The 14,792-nt window shown below is 37.7% G+C and overlaps 1 protein-coding gene across 2 annotated transcripts; it reads left to right on the plus strand.

The window, feature by feature from the left end:
• The first annotated feature begins 1,018 nt into the window (after nt 1–1,018).
• Nucleotides 1,019–9,163, plus strand: vsx1 (visual system homeobox 1 homolog, chx10-like). 2 transcript variants are annotated; one of them, XM_061911428.1, is made up of 5 exons: nt 1,019–1,518; nt 1,676–1,751; nt 2,856–2,979; nt 8,073–8,268; nt 8,382–9,163. In XM_061911428.1, exons 1-5 carry the CDS (start codon nt 1,098–1,100, stop codon nt 8,645–8,647), a joined length of 1,083 nt encoding a protein of 360 aa, XP_061767412.1. In that variant the 5' UTR covers nt 1,019–1,097; the 3' UTR covers nt 8,648–9,163. The 2 variants fall into 2 exon arrangements, with proteins under 2 accessions (XP_061767412.1, XP_061767413.1); XM_061911429.1 differs by having other exon boundaries at nt 8,073–8,253.
• The last annotated feature ends 5,629 nt before the right edge of the window (nt 9,164–14,792 follow it).

The following is a 14,792-nucleotide window of genomic DNA, read 5'->3' on the forward strand; positions in this document are numbered from 1 at the left end:
TTTTATAAAATACAGTAAGATCTAGTGAATTTTCTTTTTTACTGTTTTTCTTGCAGTGCACGTAAAAAAGATATAATAATATATATATAAAGCATATGGGCAAATTGATACAAAACATACTTTCCAAACAATTGTTGGACTTGAGCTTTCAAATCAACTTATCCATCAAAGTGTACACTAAAAATTACAGTAGATTTTACGGTAAACTTTACAGTGTTTTTACAGCATGATACTGTAAATTGAACAAAGCACAGGTGGATTTAGATGCCACACTGTAAGAAAAAATGTAGCTTGTACAGTAAAAAAGTCACCAGATTTTACTGTAAATTATGAAGTGTGTTTTGCATCATAGTACAGTAAAAGGAAAACAGTATTACTGTTTTTTATGGGGAAAAAATCCGGCAGCTAAATTTGTTCATCCATCCATTATGGATGGATGAACAAAGCACAGGTTGATTTAGATGCCAGACTTTTCCCATGAAAAACAGTAGTACTGTTTTCCTTTTACTGTACTATGTTGCAAAAAAAAACACTTTATAAAATACAGTAAGATCTGATGACTTTTTTTTAACTGTAAAAGCTATTTTTTTTCTTAGTGTGTACGTAAAAAAAGATATAATAATCGAAATATATTATCCGCTGTTACAAGCTGATGATTGAACAGCAGGTCGACACCCCTGGTATTAAATGGACTTCCAATATTATTATTATTATTATTATTATGATCATGCACGCAATGCATGGTGTTATGCTAACAACTGCTGATGAAATAATATTATTGGTGTTGACAAATCTGACATGTATTCTTTGTGATATTATTATCACGATTGTTGTGCTCGGTGGAAGAGAAAGAGCACAAATTAAAAAGTCTTCTTCAGAGAAAATCCTGATCGGATTGAAAACATTCAAATTGGTGCAATTAATCCTCACAGATTGACACGACACGTCAGGCCCCGCCCCTTCAGTGAAAGCTCGCTTCTCATTGGTCGTGGTCCTGATCCTCGGGGACCGGAGGCCCATAAAGGTGGCCCGTTGACCCGGTGGGTCCCGGTCCACGTCTTCTGCATCCCTCCTCCTCATCATCATTATTTATCATCATGGCGGTTCGCGAGGACGTCAACGAGGAGACTTCGAAAGTCAAGTTGTTGTCTTCCGCCTTCGGGAGTGACAAGTCCAGACTCCACGGTCCCGGGTTCCGGTCCAAAGGGTTCGCCATCACGGACTTGCTGGGTCTGGAGTCGGACTTGCAGGCGGCGCGCCAGCAGCCCGGCGGGCCGCCCGGATCCGGCTCGGGGGCGGCCGTCGAGCCTCAGGGCGCCGGCGGGGGAGGAGTCCTCGGGGGCGGCTTCTCGTTCCCGGGCGGCTCGCTTCCGCTGGGTCTGGGCTTCCTGTGCAGTCTGGCGGCCCAGCAGCCCCCCGGGGCGCCGTGCTTCCTGCCCGGACACCTGCCCCTCCTCCAGGCCCGGCCCGACAGCCACTACCTGCACAGCCTGGAGGCCCAGAGGGACGCCTTCTCGGGTACGACCCCCAACCCGGCCTTTAACCCGGTCCCGACCCGCTTTCTATTTCTCTCAATGTTTTTTTTATTTCTATGTCAATATTGTTTTGTTTTCGTCTTTTTGCCGGACACGTCATGACGTCATCACTGAAAAAAAATCTTTGATTTATGCCGCAGATGAGGAGGTCCTGTCCGACCACAACGAGTCCAAAACTTGTGGAAGTTCTCAGAAGAGGAAGAAGCGCCGACACAGGTGAGGACCACCTGTGGGAATCTTTGGGCACCAATCCCTTCCGTCAGATTCCTGACGTCACGATTCGACTCAGAATTGATTTAAAACCGATTCTGGCAACTATTTTTTCAAAACCAAAAAATATATCCAATAGGGCTGCCAATCTTTGGGTGTCCCACGATTCGATTCAATATCGATTCTTGGGGTCGCGATTCGATTATATATCGATTCTTTTCTTTTTTTTTTTCGATTCAACGCGATTCTCGATTCAAAAACGATATTTTTCCGATTCAAAACGATTCTGTATTCATTCAATACATAGGATTTCAGCAGGATCTACCCCAGTCTGCTGACATGCTATGGCAGAGTAGTAGATTTAAAAAAAAAAGCTTTTATAATTATTAAGGACAATGTTTCATCAACTGATTGCAATAATGTAAATTGGTTTTAACTATTAAACGAACCAAAAATATTACTTATTTTATCTTTGTGAAAACATTGGACACAGTGTGTTGTCAAGCTTTTGAGATGCGATGCAAGTGTAAGCCTATTGTTCTTTTTTTTTAATTGTTTTATCAATTTCTAATGATAATGTATATGAGGGATTTTTAATCACTGCTATGCTGAAAGTATAACTAATATTGATACTGTTGTTGATAATATTCATTTTTGTTTCACTACTTTTGGTTTGTTCTGTGTCGTGTTTGTGTCTCCTCTCAATTGCTCTGTTTATTGCAGTTCTGAGTGTTGCTGGGTCGGGTTTGGTTTTGGAATTGGATTGCATTATTATGGTATTGCTGTGTAGTGGTTTGTTGGATTAATTAAAAAAAAATAAAATAATGATAATAATAAAATTGAATAAAAATAAAATCGATTTTTAAAAAAAAAAGAGAATCGATTCTGAATCGCACAACGTGTGCGATTCGATTCGTATTCGAATCGATTTTTTCCCACACCCCTAATATCCATCCATTAATTTTCTATCGCTTCTCCCTCTTGGGGTCACGGGGTTGTGACCTTAAATGTATTTAAAAAATTTAAAAAAAGTTTAAACCGATTTTTTTTTATTTAATCGATTTCTAAAAGCCAGCCTATCGAGGTGTCCCTAATGTTGTGACCCTGCAGGACGGTGTTTACGTCCCACCAGCTGGAGGAGCTGGAGAAGGCCTTCCACGAAGCCCACTACCCGGACGTGTACGCGCGTGAGATGCTGGCCGTCAAGACCGAGCTGCCCGAGGACCGCATACAGGTGTGACCCGTGTGACGTCATCGCTGCGTCAGCTTTCCCCGCTTGTTGCTAGGCAGAATTAGAGGGGCTGCCCCGTGAGTGTCTTTGTAAAGCAGGGGTGTCCAAAGTCCGGCCCAGGGGGCCATTTGCGGAACCAGGCTTATTTATAAACTGCCCATTTATAGAATAACTACTAAAAAAAACAAAAAAACAAAAAACTTAAATTTGGGATAAAAGAGTTAACAGGTGAAATATAACCACAAAATAACCAAAAACTGCCATGCAGGCGGTTTTTTCCTCATTATCTCTCATTGTTCAAAAAATAATACAAAACTTAGTCTGTTTTTTAACTGTATTGTTTAAAAAATAATACTAAATCAAAACCAATGTTATGAATCATTTACCCATTTTAGGCTCCAATTACTTCACATTAAATATTCCATTTTGAAAAATGTTTCGGGGAAATATTGCATATTTTGTATTTGCCATTTAAAAAAAGTGTTTTCTTTGGGGGGAAAAAGGGTACAATAAAAAACAACAACAAAAAAAACAACTTAATGGCAAGGATATATCTGAAGAGGATCTATAAATATCCATCCATCCATTTTCTACCGCTTATTCCCTTTGGGGTCGCGGGGTGCGCTAGTGCCTATATATCAGCTATAAATATATACATGTTAAAAGTTTAAAAAAATATGTCAATATACTATATAACCTATTTTTAACAGACAGGGACCCTTTTGGGTCCTTGAGACCTTTATGATGTTTTTAACTGTCATGTTATGAATAAAATGTATGACATATTTTTAACACTTTTATTATTTAGGTCCCAAGACCTTTAGTCTGTTTTTTTAACTGCATTGTTAAAAAAAATAAATCAAGTGCAATGTTGTTATAAAATGATTTGCTTGCTGCAATTACTCCACACTAAATATTACATTTTGTAAAATGTTTGGGGGGGAAAAATTGCATATGCTATGTTTTGTTTGCCAGCAAAAATAAACAACTTTAGGTTTTCTTTGAAAAACAGTACAATATATAAAAAACGTCTGAAAAAAAATTAACGGCAATGGATATATCTGACGTTGACTTACACATTTTTTACAGCATGACCTATTTTAAACGGTTTAAATGGGCACTTTTTGGTCCTCGAAACTTTTAGTCTGATTTATATATATTTTTTAAACTATCATTCAAAAAAAGCAACGTTGTTAAAAAGCAACATTGTAATGAAGTAGTGACCTATAAGACCAATTACCTCACATAAAATATTCCATTTGGAAATAATGTTGGGGTAAAATTTTGCACATTTTTGTTTCAGAATAATAAAATGTTTTTTTTCTTTGGGAAAAGGGCATAAAACATAAAAATAAAAAATTAAAAACTTTATGGCAATGAATATATCTGAGGTTGGTCCATATAGATATTTAGGTGTTGAAAGTAAAAACACATTAATATCCAGTATGACTTATTTATAACACTTTAATGACTGGGACCCTTTTGGGTCTTTGAGACCTTTATGATTTTTTTTTAACTGTCATTGTTCAAAAATAATAATGACTCAAAAGCAATGTTGTTATAAAATGATTTGCTTGTTTTAGGCTCCAATTACTTCACAATAAATATTACATTTTGAAAAATGTTCGGGGAAATTATTGCATATTTTGTTTGCCATAAAAAAAGAAGAAAAAAATATGGCAACGGATATATCTGAAGTTGATCTATAAATAATTTACGTGTTGAAAATTACAACAAAAAAAAAAAAAAACAGTATGACCTATTTTTAACAGTTTATTGAGTGGGCCAGAAACCTTGAGTCTGAACTTTTGTTTAAAAACAAAACAAAACAATGTTATGAATTATTGACCTATTTGAGACTCCAATGACCTCACATTAAATATTATATATTTTTTAAATGTTTTGGGTAAAACTTTGCACATTTTTTTTTACTTAAAACATGGGTGTTGTCTTTGGAAAAAAGGTCATAAAAGATTTTTTAAAAAAAAACAATTTTGGCAAAATAGATATCTAAAGTTGATCCATAGATATTTAGGTATTGAAAGTAATCCATCCATCCATTTTCTACCGCTTATTCCCTTTCGGAGTCACGGGGGGCGCTGGCGCCTATCTCAGCCGCAATCGGGCGGAAGGCAGGGTACACCCTGGACAAGTCGCCACCTCATCGCAGGGCCAACACAGATAGACAGACAACATTCACACTCACATTCACACACTAGAACCAATTTAAAGTAATAACACTCTAACATCCAGTATGATTTATTTTCAACACTTTAATAACTGGGACCCTTTTAGGTCCTGGAGATATTTTTAACTGTCATTGTAAAAAAAAAAAAAATTGATTCAATTACAATGTTATAAAATAACTAACTTATTTAACGCTCCCGTTACTTCACATGAAATATTCCACTTTGAAAAAAGCTTAGGGTGAAAGATTGCATACTTTTTATATTTTTGCCACAAAAAAACAGGGTTTTCTTTGACAAAATGGCATAATAATATATGTTTTAAAACTTTATGGCAACGGATAGATCTGAAATTGATCTACTGATATTTAAGTGTTAACAAATATTAATATATGACTTATTTAACACTTTTACGAATGGGGACCTTTTTGGTCTCCGAGACTTTTTGTGTGATTTTTATTATTTTTTTAACTGTCACTGTTCAAAAGTCATAATGAATGAAAAGCTAAGTTGTTATGAATTATTTTGTTATTATTTTTTTTATTTTTTAAATTTATTTATGTGTTAAAAGTAAAAACATATTGATATCCAGTATGACTTATTTTCAACACTTTTATGACTGGGACCCTTTTAGGTCCTGGAGATCTTTATGATTTGTTTAACTGTCATTGTAAAAAATTTTTTATCAAATGTTATAAAATTAATTACCTATTTCACGCTCCAATTACTTCGCATTAAATATTAAATTCTGAAAAACGTTTAGTGTAAAGGATTGCGTATTTTTTTATATTTTTGCAACCAAAAAAGGGTTTTCTTTGAAAAAAAGGGCATAATGATACATAAAAAAATAAAAACTTTATGGCAACGGATATATCTAAAGTTGATCTACAGACAACAAATATTAATACATGACTTCTTTAACACTTTTATGAATGGGGCCTTTTTTGGTCCCTGAGACCTTTTGTGTGATTTTATTTTATTTTTTAAACTGTCACTGTCAATGAATGAAAAGCTAAGTTGTCATAAATGATTCACCTATTTAAGGTTTCAATTACTTAACATCAAATATTACATTTTGAAACATGTCTTAGGGCAGTGGTTCTCAAATGGGGGTACGCGTACCCCTGGGGGTACTTGAAGGTATGCCAAAGGGTACGTGAGATTTTTTTAAATATTCTAAAATAGCAACAATTCAAATAGCCTTTATAAATATATTTATTGTATAATACTTCAACAAAATATGAATGTAAGTTCATAAACTGTGAAAACAAACGCAACAATGCAATATTCCGTGTTGACAGCTGGATATTTTGTGGACATGTTCGATAAATATTGATGTTAAAGATTTCTTTTTTTGTGAAGAATTGTTTAGAATGAAGTACATGAATCCAAATGGATTTCTATTACAATCCCCAAAGAGGGCACTTTAAGTTGATGATTACTTTTATGTGTAGAAATCTTTATTGATAATTGAATCACTTGTTTATTTTTCAACAAGTTTTTAGTTATTTTTACATCTTTTTTCCCAAATAGTTCAAGAAAGACCACTAAAAAGAGCAATATTTTTGCACTGTTATACAATTTAATAAATCAGAAACTGATGACATAGTGCTGTATTTTACTTCTTTATCTCTTTTTTTTTTTTCAACCAAAAAGGCTTTGCTCTGATTAGGGGGTAGTTGAATTAAAAAAAAAAAAGATCACAGGGGGTACATCACTGAAAAAAGGTTGAGAACCACCATCTTAAGGGCGGTATAGCTCAGTTGGTAGAGCGGCCATGCCAGCAACTTGAGGGTTGCAGGTTCGATCGCCGCCTCTGCCATCCTAGTCACTGCTGTTGTGTCCTTGAGCAAGACACTTAACCCACCTGCTCCCAGTGCCACCCACACTGGTTTATATGTAACTTAGATTTTGGGTTTCACTATGTAAAGTGCTTTGAGTCACTAGAGAAAAAGCGCTATGTAAATAAATTTCACTTCACTTAGGGTACTTTGCTTATTTTTTGTTTTTGACTTAAAAAGAAGTATGGGTATGAAACATAAAAAACATAAATGTATAACCATGGATGGATCAGAATTTGATATTTAAGTGTATATATATATATATATATATATATTTGGTTGATTGGCAACACTAAATTGGCCCTAGTGTGTGAATGTGAGTGTGAATGTTGTCTGTCTATCTGTGTTGGCCCTGCGATGAGGTGGCGACTTGTCCAGGGTGTACCCCGCCTTCCACCCGATTGTAGCTGAGATAGGCGCCAGCGCCCCCCCACCCCCGCGACCCAAAAGGGGAATAAGCGGTAGAAAATGGATGGATGGATATATATATATATATATATATATATATATATATATATATATATATATATATATATATATATATATATATATATATATATATACACATATATACACATGTGTGTGTGTGTGTGTATGTATGTATGTATGTATATATATATATATATATACATGTGTGTGTATGTATGTATGCATATATATATATATATATATATATATATATATATATACACATGTGTATGTATGTATGTATGTATGTATATATATATATATATATATACACATGTGTATGTATGTATGTATGTATGTATGTATATATATATATATATATATATATATATATATATATATATATATATATATATATATATATATATATATATACATACATACATACATACACTTTGGGTCCCTGGGACCTTTAACAGTCGCCAAAATAGAAGGCATTCCTAATGGTTTTGATAATACATTGTTTTTAAATGGCCCTCGCCTGCTTTCATTTTTAGTGTACTAAGTTTGGACGCCCCTGTTATGAAGTGTGAGGATTGTAACACTTGTGCGTGTGTGTGTTTGTGTGTGTGTGTGTGTGTGTGTGTGTGTGTGTGTGTAGGTGTGGTTCCAAAACCGGCGCGCAAAGTGGCGTAAACGCGAGAAGTGCTGGGGTCGCAGCAGCGTCATGGCCGAGTACGGCCTGTACGGCGCCATGGTGCGTCACTCCATCCCGCTTCCGGAGTCCATCCTCAACTCGGCCAAGAACGGAATGATGGGATCCTGCGCGCCCTGGCTGCTCGGTGAGCCGCATGCACGTCAGTGCCACGCACGCACGCACGCACGCACGCACCTGGAAATCCACAGCGCAGCATCACGGCGTATCATAGCAACCATGAAAACCAACGAGCGTGTCTGTTTGTGCTCTCAGGTATGCACAAGAAGTCTCTGGAAATGTCCAAAAAATGTCCCGCGTCCAGTCCTGCCGATTCGGACTCGAAGCGCTCCGACTCATTCTGCGAGGCGCCCGAGGCCCGGGAGGCGGAGCATGTTCGCGTCGGGGGAGAGGAGTTCCCCGAGGAGGAGGAGACGGAGGAGGAGGTGGCCATGGACTTGTCCAGCTCCTCCAAACAGTCGCACGAGGAGGCCTCGTCGCCGCGGCGACACGGCGGGAGCAGAGCGGACGAGCGGTCCTGAGGGGGTCGCGGGTATCCTCCGTTGCCATGGCAACCCCCCGCACCGCGCGGCAACATTTGCACACGAGCGCTTTAGCCTTTAGCAGCTAAATGCTAATCGAGAGAATGTTTACGTTAGCGTCGTTATTAACTGGACCCCTGTCAATAATTATTTGTAAATGTTTATTTATTGATTGTACTGAAAAAAAGTGTTTTATATTGTCAATTTGTTTACTTTTGTCTTGTCTGTAATATTTTAAAAAGTTTGTTTTTTATTATTGTAACAGCAAGAGCAGCTGCGCAATAAAGACAAAAGTATTTTTGGAAAGTGTAAATTATTCAAATGGAAATTGCAAGAAAGTAATGTTTGGAAATCATCAAATATGAGTTATTTTTAAAGGCCTACTGAAACCCACTACTACCGACCACGCTGTCTGATAGTTTATATATCAATGATGAAATATTAACATTACGGCCTTTTTAGTTTACTAAATTACAATTTTAAATTTCCCGGGACTTTTTTCTTGAAAACGTTGCGTAATGATGACGTGTACGCGTGACGTCACGGGCTGTTATGAATATAAGCGCTGCGTACACACACAGCTAAAAGTCGTCTGCTTTAACGGCATAATTACACAGTATTTTGGAGATCTGTGTTGCTGTATCTTTTGCAATTTGTTCAATTAATATTGGAGAAGTCAAAGTAGAAATACGGAGTTGGGACGCTGTAGCTTTTAGCCACACAAACACACGGTGATTCCTTGTTTAAAATTCACGGAGGTGAAACTTTACTATGGATCACAGCGGTCATGGATCCCGACTACATGTCAATCGGCAGGTTTCGGTGAGAAAATTGTGGTTAAAAAGTCGCCTCTTACCGGATATCAGCTGAGGTTGTGCAGTCCATACAGCTGCCGTCGACTTCCCCGAGACACTGCGCGTCAACACCCGGGCGTGGACGTACACTTCCGACTATCAAGTACTGTTAAACTCACTAAAACACTAGCAACACAATAGAAAGATAAGGGATTTCCCGGAATTATCCTAGTAAATGTCTCTAAAAACATATGAATCCGTCTCAATGCAACGCGATTGCAATCGCGTTTTGTTTTTTGTTTTTTTCTAGTCCGTTGCTATCAATATCCTCAAACACGAATCTTTCTTCCTCGCTCTAATTAATGGGGATATTGTCGTTTTCTCGGTCTGAGTAGCTGTTTTTGTTGGAGGCTCCCATTAAAATCGATGTGAATATATGAGGAGCCCTCAACATGTGACGTCATCGTCCGCGACTTCCGGTAGAGGCAGGACTTTTCTCCAGTTGCGAACTTTATCGTGGATGTTCTCTACTAAATCCTTTCAGCAAAAATATGGCAATATCACGAAATGATCAAGTATGACACATAGAATGGACCTGCTATCCCCGTTTAAATAAGAAAATCTAATTTCAGTAGGCCTTTAACGTGACTCTGGCACAAGCTCAACTCTTTGCCCACTATAGACCCAAATGGAGAGACCTGGTTGAAATCTTAACATTGCAACACATGCCAATACAGCCGATTTAGTTTACTAAATTACAATTTTAAATTTCCCGCGGAGTTTCTTGTTGCAAACGTCGCGGAATGATGACACACATGATGACGTGCGTTTGTGACGTTATTGGTTGGAGGGGACGTATTAGCTCAGCACCACTTACGGCTGAAAGTTGTTTCTTTCCATCGCATAATTACACAGTAATTTGGACGTCTGTGTTGCTGAATCTTTTGCAATTTGTTCATTTAATAATGGAAACTATAAAGAAGAATGCTGTTGGTGGAAAGCGGTGTATTGCAGCTGTCTTTAGCACCGAGACACAGCCGGTGTTTCTTTGTTTGTTTTGAAGCTTTAACACAGAACGGTCAAGGGAACATGTTTCTCTACGTCAGGAGTCACCAACACGGTGCCCGCGGGCACCAGGTAGCCCGTAAGGACCAGATGAGTCGCCCGCTGGTCTGTTCTAAAAATAGCTCAAATAGCAGCACTTACCAGCGAGCTGCCTCTATTTTTTGAATTTTATAAATTGTATTTATTTACTAGCAAGCTGGTCTCGCTTTGCTCGACATTTTTAATTCTAAGAGAGACAAAACTCAAATAGAATTTGAAAATCCAAGAAAATATTTTAAAGACTTGGTCTTCCCTTGTTTAAGTAAATTCATTAATTTTTTTATTTTGCCTTTTATTACTTTCAGAAAGACAATTTTAAAGAATATACAACCTTAAAAATGATTTTAGGATTTTTAAACACATATACCATTTTACCTTATAAATTCCTTCCTCTTCTTTCCTGACAATTTAAATCAATGTTCAAGTAAATGTATTTTTTTATTGTAAAGAATAATAAATACATTTTAATATAATTCTTCATTTTAGCTTCTGTTTTTTCGACGAAGAATATTTGTGGAATATTTCTTCAAACTTTTTATGATTAAATTAAAAAAAAAAAAATTCTGGAAAATCTAGAAAATCTTTAGAATCAAATTTAAATCTTATTTCAAAGTCTTTTGAATTTCTTTTAAAATTTTTGTTCTGGAAAATCTAGAAGAAATAATGATTTGTCTGTTAGAAATATAGTTTTGGTCCAATTTGTTATATATTCTAACAAAGTGCAGATTGGATGTTAACCTATTTAAAACATGTCATCAAAATTCTAAAATTGAGCAAATTGGCTATTTCTGGCAATTTTTTAAAGTGTGTATCAAACTGGTAGCCCTTCGCATTAATCAGTACCCAAGAAGTAGCTCTTGGTTTCAAAAAGGTTGCTGACCCCTGCTCTACGTCAACCAGCATGTTTTTGGATGGGAAAATTGTGATATATGTTTTACCGGAGACATCCGTGGATTATGCGTCCTCCTGCAGTAGCTGTCAAAAAAGGCAGCTGTGAGCTTGGCTCCTCGGCTTCTCTCTGAGACACTGGCGTGTTCACCGCAGCCATCCGACTTTGAGGTATGTCTTTACAATCTCACTAAAACACTATTAACACAATAACCAGATAAGGGATCTTCCAGAATTATCCTAGTAAATGTGTCTAATTAAATCTGAAACGCTCACATGCCGCCGCCCGGAGCTGTCGCTTTTTATTTTATTTTATCTTTTTTTTTTTTCTTCTAGTTCTTCACTATCAGTATCCTCATCCACAAATCTTTCATCCTGGCTCAAATTAATGGGGAAATTGTCGCTTTCTCGGTCCAAATTGCTCTTACTGCTGGTGGCTCACATTATAAACAATGTGAGGATGTGAGGAGCCCTCTCACAGGTGACGTCACGTGCACATACTTCCGGTAAAGGCAAGCCTTTTTTATTAGCGACCAAAAGTCGCGAGCTTTATAGTTGATGTTCTCTACTAAATCCTTTCAGCAAAAATATGGCAATATCGTGAAATTATCAAGTATGACACATAGAATGGACCTGCTATCCCCGTTTAAATAGGAAAATCTCATTTCAGTAGGCCTTTAATGTATGGATTATTTTGTTTTTTATTTGACAAATTAGACTTGATTAGAAAATTGAACAATAATCTTCATGTGGTCATCTGTCGCCCTCTAGGGGCCAAAAGTGGGAACATGCACTCAACGGTGACGCACACAAGAATATTTACACTTGTTTATTGGTGTTTTGTGTGGGTTGACGTCACACGAAAGTGGGTGGAGCTTGGCTTTTCACCAGGTCCTTTGTCAGCAAACGCAATAATAGGCGTGCCTGTGTTTGGTTTCATAGACGTCATAAATTATTGTTTTTCCCTAATCCAATAACAATCCAATCACATGGGATCTCGTCAACCCAGTTTATGTTTTATAATCGTGCTACCATGGGAACAGATGATTGATTGAAACTTTTATTAGTAGATTGCACAGTACAGAACATAATCCGTACAATTGACCACTAAATGGTAACACCCAAATAAGTTTTTCAACTTGTTTAAGTCGGGGTCCACATAAATCGATTAATGGTAATATTAGATATGGAAGCCCGTTTCCACCACTAAAGAAAAGTAATACCCCCAATAATAAGTCATAATTATGGGGTACAATGTCGAAATTATGGGATTAGAAAGACTGAATTTGAGATCAAAAGTCATAACTAATTTTCCAATTATGCGAACATCGAAATTGTGAGATAAGACAATCAAAATTGTGAAATACAAAGTCATAATTCTGAGATAAAAGTCATAATTCTGAGATAAAGGTCATAATTATGCCCGACTAACTACACATGTAATACTTTATCCCATTAACATGACTTTTTAATCTTAGTTTTATCTCCTGAACAAGAACTTGATCATGATCAATGACCATTGATCATGATCATTCACATCGACGTCCCACTGGGGTGAGTTTTTCCTTGCCCTTATGTGGGCTCTGTACCGCGGATGTCGTTGTGGCTTGTGCAGCCCTTTGTGACACTTATGATTTAAAGGCGTACTGAAACCCACTACTACCGACCACGCAGTCTGATAGTTTATATATCAATGACAAAATCTTAACATTGCAACACATGCCAATACGGACAGTTTTGTTTACTAAATTGCAATTTTAAATTTCCCGCAAGGTATCCTGTTGAAAACGTCGCGGAATGATGACGCGTGCGCGTGACGTCAGCGGTGGTAGCGGACATGTTCTCCCAGCACCGATCACGGCTAAAAGAAGTCTGTTTTTATCACATAATTACACGGTATTCTGGACATCTGTGTTGCTGAATCTTTTGCTATTTGTTCAATTAATAATGGAGACTACAAAGAAGAAAGATGTTGGTGGAAAGCAGTGTATTGCAGCTGGCTGCAATACACTGTGAAACTTTAATATGGAACTGAGCGGTCAAGCGAATTTGCTTCTCTACCACACGTCAACCGGCAGGTTTCGGTGAGAAAATTTTGGTAATTAGTCGTCTATTACCGTAAACATGAGCAGACCTTGTGTCGTTCCTCCTGCAGCTGTCAAAGAGGAAGCTGTGACTTTCTTGGCTCCTCCATGGCTTCCCTCAGAGACACTGGCGGTCACCACACCACTCCGACTTTCAGGTATGACTATATAATCTCACTAAAACACTAGTAACACAAAAAGCAGACAAGGGATTTTCCAGAATTATCCTAGTAAATGTGTCTAACAACATCTGAATCGCTCCCACTGCCCTCGTCTTTTTTTTTTCTTCTAGTCCTTCACTCTCACTATCCTCATCCACGAATCTTTCATCCTCGCTCAAATTAATGGGGAAATTGTCGCTTTCTCTGTCCGAATCACTCTAGCTGCTGGTGGCCATGATTGTAAACAATGTGAGGATGTGAGGAGCTCTACAACCAGTGACGTCACGCACACATAGTCGGCTACTTCCGGTACAGGCAAGGCTTTTTTATTAGCGACCAAAAGTCGCAAGCTTTATCGTGGAGGTTTTCTACTAAATCCTTTCAGCAAAAATATGGCAATATCGCGAAATGATCAAGTATGACACATAGAATAGACCTGCTATCCCCGTTTAAATAAGAAAATCTCATTTCAGTAGGCCTTTAGGGCTATATAAACAAACATTGATTGATTGATTGAGGGTTAGTGCGTCTGCCTCACAATACAAAGGTCCTGCAGTCCTGGGTTCAATCCCAGGCTCGGGATCTTTCTGTGTGGAGTTTGCATGTTCTCCCCGTGAATGCGTGGGTTCCCTCCGGCTTCCTCCCACTTCCAAAGACATGCACCTGGGGATAGGTTGATTGGCAACACTAAATTGGCCCTAGTGTGTGAATGTGAGTGTGAATGTTGTTTGTCTATCTGTGTTGACCCCGTGATGAGATGGCGACTTGTCTAGGGTGTACCCCGCCTTCCGCCCGATTGTAGCTGAGATAGGCGCCAGCGCCCCCCGCGACCCCAAAAGGGAATAAGCGGTAGAAAATGGATGGAATGGATGATTGATTGACCATTCTATACTCCGAGGACGTCCTTTAAAAAATAATTGTCTTATGAAAATTATTTTTTTTTCGTGTATTTTGCAGTATTTTTTTAGATGACTGGACGAAATTTGCGTCTTTTGGGTATAATTTTGTCAAAACGCATTTTTCTACAGATCATTTTTTTTATCTCCCTTTTTTAGCGACTCTTTTATTTCAGTCGTTTTAATCTCGCTCCTAGCTGTTCTCGACATGTTTTATT

The sequence above is a fragment of the Nerophis ophidion genome, linkage group LG09 (assembly GCF_033978795.1).
Source record: "Nerophis ophidion isolate RoL-2023_Sa linkage group LG09, RoL_Noph_v1.0, whole genome shotgun sequence".
Taxonomy (NCBI): Eukaryota; Metazoa; Chordata; class Actinopteri; order Syngnathiformes; family Syngnathidae; genus Nerophis; species Nerophis ophidion.